The sequence below is a fragment of the Dermacentor variabilis genome, chromosome 5, assembly GCF_050947875.1.
Source record: "Dermacentor variabilis isolate Ectoservices chromosome 5, ASM5094787v1, whole genome shotgun sequence".
Lineage (NCBI taxonomy): Eukaryota > Metazoa > Arthropoda > Arachnida > Ixodida > Ixodidae > Dermacentor > Dermacentor variabilis.
The window spans coordinates 43,121,818-43,132,893 of record NC_134572.1 but is presented as its reverse complement, the minus strand read 5'-3'; the positions used below and the strand labels follow the sequence as shown (position 1 = coordinate 43,132,893).

The following is an 11,076-nucleotide window of genomic DNA, read 5'->3' as shown; positions in this document are numbered from 1 at the left end:
CGATAACTAAGGCAAATCGCCGCAGCTATGTGAACAGTAACTCATTTTCTCTGCAACAATGCAACAAGTTACTGTTTAGGCCGCAGTTAAGCCTAGAACGCTCGGTATGAAGCACCGGTAGCTGCAGTCCGAGGCACGCCAGATAAGGAGAAAGGAAGCATGTCCTCCAACAACTTAGAATAAAAATTATTGCATTGCCGAGCAGAAAACATGCCACTCGCCTTTGTGCAATGAACTATAAAACGCAGCGCTACGTATACTATACTGCAGAGTTCTAAAGATGAAGAATATTGTGTTTGGTGCATTTGTTGACATGCATTGGTGCCGGCTGCCTTTACAGTTGGAGGATACGCAATAATTCCTTCTCCAAGTAAGCAACAATCATGTAACCTGACATTTTAGTTACTTGTTTGTGCGTGTGCTCATGCATGTTGTGTGCGTGTGTACTGTGCATGAACACGTCATTTCAAACGATGAGTCGAGATCTGCATTGCTGCGACAAGGTACGAATTGGGTCTAGCTGAGTTTGCATATTAGAAGGAAATAGCAACACGTGAATACGAGGCTAATGCAGCGCTTGAGCTTGCAATTGTCTTTACCATTTTGTGTCGAGCGCTGTCGTTTCCTTTCAACATGCGCTGCTAGAGATCATAAGGAAAGCACCGGTGGCTCGTCCAGCTAAAACAGACGAAAGCTGAACCCGTCTTGAAGCCTAGACTGGCCTTAACCCCAATACAAAATGGGGAAGTACACGTACACTACTTATATAGTCATAACGTGGTGTCCTCAACACTGATACTGTTCAAAAAATGACACAAAAGAATTATGTTGCAGTGCATGCCGACAGCCTCGTGGTTAACAAGTTACAACACTATACAAAAGTACACGAAAAGAAAAAAAAATCAGCAGACACACTTACGATTGCTTACGTGTTGGAATGAGAAAGCATTATAGTGCCTTTGGTGAAATGTATGACCACGACGGCAAAAATTTGCTTGCGCCGTCCGTGCAATCGCTATCACAAGAAAACGACGTGTGCAATGACGCACGCACGCACGCGCCGGGGCAGACTGCTCGACTCGCACTCCGGAGGCCAGGTTCGACTTCCACCCAGAAACTTACCAAATTTTCTTTTCAGATCGATTAATTTATTATTTCAACGGGAACCTCCTTGAGAACTGTGACGTCAATACGAGACTTTTCTGACGTATTTTTACTCCCTGCGGCGTCGGCCATTTTTGGTACCACTTTACGGCCACGTCGACAAATTTTCGCGTGATTGGGCATATAATGCTTTCTTATTAAGAAAAAGAAAATGATGTACAAGCATCCTTCACCGCAAAAATGACTCTACAAAACAGTGCGTCTCGACCCCGCAAATAACGCAGCGAAAAATGTTACGGTCGCTGTCACCAATCAACCATGCGGGTTTAAGGTGGCAGAAGCTGACCGCTCAAACAAGACGTTATGCTTGGCCTGCAACACCGTTTCCAACAATCTGAGTTTCAACATGTCCCTCCTTATCGGCTCCAGGTGACGAAGCTCCTGAGCAATCATCATGGCAAAGTAGTAATTTTCGTCCTTGGGGCCGTCGTTCGTCGAGACCTGCCGGCAGGGCGCCGATTGAGGAGGTTCCCGGTCCTCTCTTCTGAAGTGTTCCGCCACCTCAAACTGCCTCCTCCACTTTTTTAGGGGCGGCTCCTGCGACAGAACGGCTAAAACTTCGGCAGCGTGACTACTCTCGCCGTCATACGCATCATCGTCTTCCGGCGAAACTCCTGGCTCTCCATGGCCGTCGCCAGCTTCAGCGACGGCGTCAGCCTCGTTACTGGCTTCGTCCGTTACCATTATGGGATCAGTTTCGTCGACTCCTTGGGGAACGTTATTGGGCCCAGTGGCAGCATTACTGCGAGGGTGGTGGCAACTGCGCAGGAACGTCAGGTCTTCGAAGAACTCCCACTGGGAGCAGTAAGTCTCGCCGCAAGTGGCACCGGCTGCAGAAGATTTCGAAGCGTTCACTTTCTGGTTTTCGCGGAAGAAGTAAGTCCTCAGGTTTCGGAACCGCGCTTTCGCTTCCTCGGCTGAAAAAGAGGGAGAGAGAAATCTAAAGCGAATTTTAACCATGAGCACAATGACGACTGACAGCTAGCGTGCGATGCCGTACCGGCTAGGCACGCATTACGATCGACGCTCTTGCTATTTACGATAAATGCAACAGAAAGTTGCAAATAAAGAATATATATATACACCAGCGATAACATACTATTGACGCCAGCCCATTCGGCGGCGAGTTAGCAGATTGATTGAGAAGGAGTGAAAATTTTTAAGTTTAATTCCCCAATTTAGGCAAAGCTCTCCAGTTTCCATTTACGGGGCTCTCTATTGACAGGTCCTTCTCTCTCGCGTACACAGGGTAACAAGAACAGCAAGAGCGACTTAGCATATGAAAAAAGATTGAATTCGAGATGATGCGAAAAAAATTTGTTAAAAGCAAGTCACTGATGACCTCTATCATTTTACCTCTGTTATTGTTACAACACGATTACTTCTCTGACACAAGACTACCATCGAACCCTCAACTGGAGAAGAGAGAGAGCGAGAAAAAAAAGTAAGAACAAACAATGCACTCACGCGTGCAACCAATTATTGCAGAAATGGTTCCCAAATGCTTGTCACGAATCATTCGGTTCTTGTACATTTTGTGTTCCGGATTGTACAAGTTCTCATGGTCACGAAAAAAGAGGATCAGCGCTTTCGTCGCGGCTGCGGTCCAAGGAAACTGTTTCTGAAAGAGTTAAACGAACAAAGGCTGAGTACGGAGTCGAAACCACCACTCATGTTATCGCGCAAGTAAGCTTTCAAATTACCAGTCCCTGTTCTTGCTTTGAGTATGTTGCAGAATCAGCGCATGAAGAGAAAAAAATTGAGACGCCGTTTTTTAAGGTCCCCCATTAACACTTGAATTCGCATAGAGAAGGCTACAGTAAAAGCGAAACTTGAACGCATTGTGACATTGTAGTGTCTGTTAAGAACGGCAAATACTGCCAAGAGTGTGAGTTCAGAAATTAACTCATTACTGGGCAAACATATGTCTAGAAAAACAAGGAGCATTCAAACCACAGCGATAGCGGCTAGCACAGTCGTCGAAATCTGATCTCACTGGTCAGTTGCGTCGGCGATTTACACGTGACTCAGCGCATATACGTGCCTGCGTACGTTCCAGAATATCCAACACTATTCGCGACGCGCGAAAATTCTGATCATACACGCCTCCTCTGCTATAGAATTCGCGACAAAGTTCAACAAATATAAGATTCTGCCTGTAGGAGCGTTTTGCTCTGAGCGACAACCTGCATGGTAACAGCGACAATACGGTGAAAGTGAACAACAAAAAGTAAAAAAAAAAAAAACGACGGCTGGCAGAGCTAATTTCGGCCCTTTGGGGAAGTATCTCAGTACGACAATTTTAATTTTCAATCATTTTCTCTCTTTGTCAGTTGCTCGCAGAACAATCACACCTCCGCTATCGCCTATAGCAGCCGCACGGTGGGGCGGATGAATATAGACAAGGATAGAATCGGATGATGAAAATTATTATCGAATATATGCCTCCTGCCATTGTTTTTACCGGACGTACACCAAAATAACAGTGCATGAGCGTTTCTGCATTCCGACAGCGGCATCGGAATGCCGCTGCAAAGAAGGGAAGTTTCAGTCACAAAGCGCAACTTAGCCGGGGCACATTCTGCATGCTGTCAGATTCAGCCATATTGTCGAATTCGCCATCTTAGCCACTATGATTGGCCGACAGGGCTGCTACGGCCGCTCTGATTGGCTCAAAACGTCAACATGGCGGAATTTGACAATATGACGGAATTCGACAGTGTTCTAAAAGCAACACTCGTTCAAGAACAGGACGCCGGAACCGTTCAGCCAGCGCAGCGGATTATTGCCAATTGCATGAAGTGGTTGGACGAAATAAAGAAGCAAGAATGCAAAAAAGAAAACTGAAAAAGAAACACTGCCTTTCGATTGCTTAAAACGCGTTCATCGATGCAGCGTCTTGTATCTTCATTCAGTAAGTGGAGTGGATTTGCCATACACATGCAGTAAACGTAACCAAATTGGAACAAACGAAGCATCTGAGCGCTTAGTAAATTGCTGCTCCCCTGATCGCGGCGCTACTAATATATCAACAGCACGAAGAGCATGTGCTCGAGTTGCTGCGAGCCACGGAACAAGAGTAATTTCATCTGAACGCTGAAATGGAGGTTACGCCTAGTTAGAAGATGCTCTGCGCAGTCGTAATGCGCAGTCCACACGTCAGCTTTCCCGATGTTGCCGGCTCACGAAGAGATCATATATCGGCTTGGGCTGACGAGCACTGTCGTATAGCGAAAACTCCGGGGCCGCCATAGACCATCCGTCTTCTGGCGGTAGCGCTCTTCAAAAAATAAAAAAAAAAGGTGTGGCAGAGCTCTCCTGCACTTTTTTTATAACGTTCCCAGGACGCCTTAAGGTTTTGTGTAAGACTCTTTTAAAAAGCTAATTGAACCTTGAATGCTTCATTATTTGCCAGACAATACTGTCGTAAACCTCAGAGCATAACTTTATTTCTATACTCGTTGGTGGTGGTGATACACTTTATTTCTGCTATTTACAGGGGAGGTGTGAGCTGAGCCCTAGGGGCCAAGTCCTTGCAAAGTCTAGTGGGGGGGGGGGGGGGGGGGGTCCCTAGTCCTGGATCCCCGTGGCTTCTGCAGCGGCTTTGGCTCGGGCCACCAGGGCACGTTGGTCCTGGAGGGTTGAGCAGCCGAGCAGGGCGGCCTCCCAGTCCTCTCGGGTAGGGTGGGGGCACAGTACTGTATTCGTGTAGAGACGGAGAAGCCAGCGCTCCTCCGTCTTTTTGAGGCCTTTGCAAGGGGCGAAGTATTGGCCGTGATTAAGCTCAGCAGGAGCCTTTTGTGCGTTCCATAATGGATTACACATCAGCACTCCCAAGACGCTCACGTCAAAGCTGGAAATGGTGTACCGGTCCTACACTCTTATATGTGTGGGTGTATATTTGTCACACAACAACAATCGTCATCAGCCTTGCCTGCATTTCCTTTCCTTAAAGCTGCGAGTCCGGTACTTCCAATTCCCGAACGGCATGCGCGTTATCAGCACGACAGAGCATTCTCGACAGGAAAGTAACGAGCGCAGCGTTTTCAAGAAAGGAAATGTGGGCAAGACAGATGACGATTATCGTTGTGTGGCAAATATACACCTCAAAAGGTGTACATTTACTTAAGAGTGTGCACTCTACACTCTTAGAAAAATTACACCCTTTGGGGCGTATCTTGTCCAACAACAATAATAGTCATCTGTCTTGCCCGCGTTACCTTTCTTTAACGCTGCGAGCCAGGTATTTCCCAGTCACGAACGGCATGCGCGTTATCAGTGTGACGCAGCATTCTCGACAGGAAAGTAGCGAGCGTCGAGTTTTCAAGAAAGGAAACGCAAGCAAGGCAGATGATGATTATTGTTGTGGGACAAATATACACCCCAAAGGGTCCAACTGTTTTAAGAGTACGAAAAGTTTACACCCTTTGAGTCGTATTTTGCCACACAACAATAAACATCATCTGTCTTGTCCGCATTTACTTTCTTTTACGCTGCGAGCCCGGTACTTCCCAGTAACGAACGGCATGCGCGTTATCAGCATGACATAGCATTGCCGACAGGAAAATTGCGGGCGCGGCATTTTCAGTGAAGGAAACGCCAACAATGCAGATGATTATTGTTGCGTGGAAGATATACACCCCAAAGGGTGTAAACTTCTTCAAGAGTGTATAGAGTGTAATCATCATCTGTCTTGCTTGCGTGTCCTTTCTTGAAAACGCTGCGCTCGCTACTTTCCTGTCGAGAATGCTCTGTCAAGCTGATAACGCGCATGCTCTTCGTGACTTGGAATATACCGGGTTTCGCTTCATTAAAGGAAACGCGGACAAGACAGATGACGATTATTGTTGTGTGGCAAAGTACTACCCAAAGAGTAACTTTTTTAAGAGTGTAAGGTCGGGACATTTCGGTATCCCTGCTTTCTATCACAGCGAATCTGCCACTAGTGAAATCTTGAAGAAAGCAGAAACAGGTTAACTTCTTTTACAAAACAGTCAATGTGTTAGGACAAGTCAAAATAGATAGGCGAAGCTGGATAAACAATTACTAGGAATAAACACTGCAAATGTGTAGAATTAAGATTTACGAAAGACTGCTACAGGTCCCCCCCCCTTTTCTTTTTTACCAGGATGTGTTCTTGGTCCTCGATTATTGTATTAACGCAACATTCACTAATTATAGTTCATACGCGCTGTATCTCAACCATTTAAAACAAGTGCCTTTGCATGGAATAGTGTCATTTTGTCGTTGAACATTATTTAATTGCGTTCACGGCACCTAAATAAGGAGTTATCGCTTACATTGTTGCCTATTTATTTGTTATCAAGTCAAATGTGAGTGATTTATATACTCTGCACGCATGTTTTGCTATTTTGTCATTGAATATTAATTCATATTCTGTTGATACTGTGTTCTACTCCTTGGTTAATTCTTGAACATCGGATTAACGCAACAAGCATTCAGTAATTATTTTCCAAGCGGCGATGTATCTAGACCTTTGTAAAACTGGTGTCTTTGCATGGAAACAATATCAATGTGTCACAGACTATTCATTGCGTTCGTTGTACCTAAATAACGAGTTACAGTATACAATATAAAGACGCCAAATAAACGGACACACACGAGAGAACGGGACAGTCTTTATATTTTATAATGAACATTTACCAAGTAGCCCAACAGGAAGTGCGTTTAACGAGTTACAGTTTCCATGCTTGTTACCTACTGATTTGTTGCTACGTTAATTGTGAATTATTTGTATATTTTGTATGTATCCTATTCCACTCATATCTTGGTCCTGAGTGGGGCCGATAGAATCTATAAATAAATAGGCAAAGTAAACCGATTTTGGGCATATTCTCGCACACGCGAAGTCCATTGGGTGTATTTCCTTCAACGTCATTCCCCAGGTATAGATACCTCCTCCGGCAAACGCAGTCAGGAAGAAAGCATGGAGAATTCAATGAAAAAAAAAAAAAAAAAACGACGAATCTCATGATACCCTATTGCAAAAACCAGCGCCACTGGGACCCAGTGCGCCGGATTATGGGCCCAGTACAGCGCGCTGGACGCTGGGGCGCTGGGAAGGCGCTGGGAAGGCGCGGCGTACTGGGAGGCACTGGCTACTCGTGCGAAAACAGCTCTAGCGCGTTAAATATACGGTGCCTGGACACCGTATATATTTTTTTGAATACAGAAAGCAAGAAAGAGCGCTTTAGTGCAATAAAAAAAAAAGAAAAAAAACGTAAAAAATAAAACTGCTCCAACAAGGATTCGAACGTCCGACCTACAGATCACCAGCACGTCACTTTACCACTACGCCACGCCATCAACGGGAAATTCGCGGATAATTTGCCATGTCAAAGCCGAGAAACAGTTTGTTTCGCAGAGATACGTTTCGTACATACGTGGTTGATGCGCTATCGCCCAGCAACTAGAACTCACGCCTGTACCAGAAATAAAAAGTTGCTGTCCGTATTCAGCAGTATGCTTGGAAGTGCCACACCATCGATTTTCGCTTGCGATTGCTATTTTAACTACCCGCGCCGAGATCGCTCCCCACCGAAGCTTAGGCCTAGCGAATCCGCCGAGTGCGTGCTCTTGGCGTGTCTAGGCGCAGGAATCAAGAAATCTAACACGGATAAATCACTATATTTCAGCTTTCGCATCGATATTCTTAAATAAACGATTTTTTCATGTCTACAGTGCCAGCACAAGAAGCGGTGACCGCAGATGTGACGCGTCATAAACACAGGTATGTGTGCTATCGCCGAAGGCTCCCAGCACTAGCCCGCGCTTCTCTGACGAAGATCTATGACTAGACATGCGTGTTGACTGAAAGGCATCACTGAACTAAGGAAACGGTGCATATCCTTTGCGTGAAGAACAAGAAATGGCTATCGAAATCGGCAGTAACAGGCCATACACCATCCCGGGTCGGCGGTTCATTTAGGACTTCTTTTCGAAATTAAAATAGCAATCGCAAGCGAAAATCGATGGTGTGGCACTTCCAAGCATACTGCTGAATACGGACAGCAATTTTTTATTTCTGGTACAGGCGTGAGTTCTAGTTGCTGGGCGATAGCGCATCAACCATGTCTGTACGAGACGTAGCTCTGCGGAACAAACTGCTTCTCGGCTTTGACATGCCAAATTATCCGCGTATTTCCCGTTGATGGCGTGGCGTAGTGGAAAAGTGACGGGCTGGGGATCCGTAGGTCGGACGTTCGAATCCTTGTCGGAGCAGTTTTATTTTTTACGTTTTTTTTCTTTTTTTTATTGCACTAAAGCGCTCTTTCTTGCTTTCTGTATTCAAAAAAATATATACGGTGTCTAGGCACCGTATATTTAACGCGCTAGAGCTGTTTTTCGCACGAGTAGCCAGTGCCTCCCAGTACGCCGCGCCTTCCCAGCGCCTTCCCAGCGCCTTCCCAGCGCCCCAGCGTCCAGCGCGCTGTACTGGGCCCATAACCCGGCGCACTGGGTCCCAGTGGCGCTGGTTTTTGCAATAGGGTAACGATCACTATTTAAGTGACGTCCCCTTTGAAGCGGGCTGCAGGTATATGTCTTCACACTAATGGTTTGCTGTTAAACAACATGGTGCTCTGAATTTCTTATGTGCGTGTGTGCGTATGCGAGTGTGTTTTGTTGTTGTTTTGTTCTTTTGTCCTTCCTTTACGAACTCCTGTTGTGCGTAAATTTACATATGCGCATCCAATAAAAATTTGTTGCGAGTTCAGCGCCGTGTCTCCTGGTCCCTCTTCTCTGTGTCGCGTCCGTGTTTATCGCTGCCGTTGTTTTTTTGTTTCTTTTCTCGTATGTCGCCTGTAGGCAACACTCAATAATAAAGTGTTAAGGGTGAGTAAAGGAGTGCTGGGCTGGCGGCATCCTCCTGGTTCGCGGAAACTTCAAAAGGACACCGGGGGGGGGGGACGTGTACAGCGCCCCCCCCTCTACCTTCGCCTCTGGTTACGCCCCTGATCCCATGTTACCGAAAGTGGGGCCAGCTAACAGCGCTGGAAGTACTGCCCACGTTATCCTCGACGCTGTCATGACTGCATTCCGAGGCGTCCAATCCGTCGTCGCGCGCCATGCACTGCAAGCGACGGTACACGGTAGGACGCCGAGAACACGACCTTCGGGAGATAAAATTATACACAGCGAGCACAAGCGGTCAAACATTTGACGTGAAGAAACCGAAGTAGGCGGGGAGCATCAGGTGGGCAGTTCGTCCGACGCTCTTCATGCGTCCAGTTTCGATATCGATGCAGGATAATGCGAATTTTTTGTCGACGAATAACTTAAGAGTGGACAGCGCTCTTAAAATTGTGAATTGATTTGCTTCCTGAGGCCTCCATCTTCAACGCTACCATTGCTACGCTGGCCATGTGCCATCGTCCACAGTATTGTGCACAGAGACGTTTACTTACTGCAGTGCTCAAGCTCGACGATCGACCGCTTTCGGGAGACACAATCCTCCAATGCAGACATGACTCACTCTACATCTTATAAGAAGACTGTTAAAGCATTGTTGCGATTTTTGAGACCTACAGGACTTAGTGAACGCATTTAGTACTTCTTTTGTATTTTTCTCTTTTCTCCTCCATTCTAGCCCCCTTTTCGCCCCAACCCATGTGCAGGGTAGCACACCAGATATTTGCTTCTGGTTAACTTCCTGCCTTTCATCTCTCTTTTCGCTTTAAAACAGCAATTAAAAGATTTTAACTAATTTCAATAAATTAGCGAATAGACTGCGTCGGCTGTTTGACCACCTAGTGATCGCCAGGCTGAAAGAACGGACAGTGAAAAAAGCACCATCGCATCATATATATACGTGTTTATCTACCGTGGTGTCGACATTTTGTGTTATCGCCGACGTACAGAGACGAAAAGACCCTGCAGTCGATAGAAATGGTTTGCTGTTTTAGAGTGTTCACTAAGTTTACCTCGACCAAGACAAGCGTGATTCGTTGGTATACATCTACTCATACACAGTCCTTTTTTGCAGTTGTGTTCGTGATACTTGGCTAACAGCCCAAAAGTTCACGCCGATATGCTAACAGCCAGTGACGCGTAGGTAGGGAGGGAGGGGGTTTATTTCGGAGTCCGAGCCCCTCCGACATTTTTATACTAAATCCTGCACAAAAACTGGCCTCAACTTTTCGCTTCCAGTAAAGTCATTGCAACATGCGCAAGTGATAGATGAACGCTCCCAATTTCACGGTTTAAATACTCCACATCTTCGCGCCAAAAAGCTTTCAACCACAACGCTCATTCGCAAGCATAGTAGTTTAGATCATGAAAGCGACATGTGCCAATGTACAAAAAATACTCAGAGAATGCTTGACGTTACTATCACTGCACATTTTGTCTTTGATACAGCGGTCAATAAAGCGCAGTGCGATTAGCGTAAACTCACCATCATGTCAAAGCGCAAATGCCGAAATAGTGAACAACTTGTGCTTGAGTAGTTGTACGTAGCACGTCTACAGCACGTCAACGTGCCTAACTGCGCATTTCCGTCTACGATATTTTGCCTCACATCACTGCTGTTTGTTGCTGATACCGCCCGCAAACTCTCCACGGGAACCAGCGACACGCACGCAGCCGCGTCAGCAACGTGACCAAGCGACCCAGCAACTCGAAGGAGACGCGGCTTCGTAGTCGCATATTTGTTCATAAAGGTTCGCAAGAAATTCAGGGGTGTGCAAGGACTATGAAACAATGAAGCAGCGGCTTAAGACGGTTAATCACGGTAATGGTAACGAGCGGACGTAAATGAAAATGAAAACTACAGGCCGGGCCTCTTGAAGAAACAGCTGTCACTCATGCAACTAGGGAAGAAACTAGGGAAATGTCAGGGAACAACCGTCGCAGGGTAATGTGCGTCAGCACTAGACCGCAAAACAAGTAATT

The 11,076-nt window shown here is 46.2% G+C and overlaps 1 protein-coding gene across 2 annotated transcripts in view; it reads right to left on the bottom strand.

Annotated features, from left to right (window-relative positions):
• LOC142582487 (isatin hydrolase-like) overlaps window positions 1-10,910 on the bottom strand; it is a 233,887-nt gene extending 222,977 nt beyond the window's left edge. The window contains exons 1-3 of one of the 2 annotated variants that reach the window (XM_075692271.1): window positions 10,580-10,805; window positions 2,632-2,785; window positions 498-2,081 (exon numbers count right to left, since the gene is read on the bottom strand). In XM_075692271.1, the coding sequence (XP_075548386.1) occupies window positions 1,417-2,081; window positions 2,632-2,785; window positions 10,580-10,585 (825 nt within the window). In that variant the 5' untranslated portion in view covers window positions 10,586-10,805 and the 3' untranslated portion in view covers window positions 498-1,416. Of the gene's footprint in view, window positions 1-497; window positions 2,082-2,631; window positions 2,786-10,579 lie in introns of those variants that run through there. The other variant, XM_075692272.1, reaches the window with a different exon arrangement.
• Window positions 10,911-11,076: the final 166 nt, after the last annotated feature.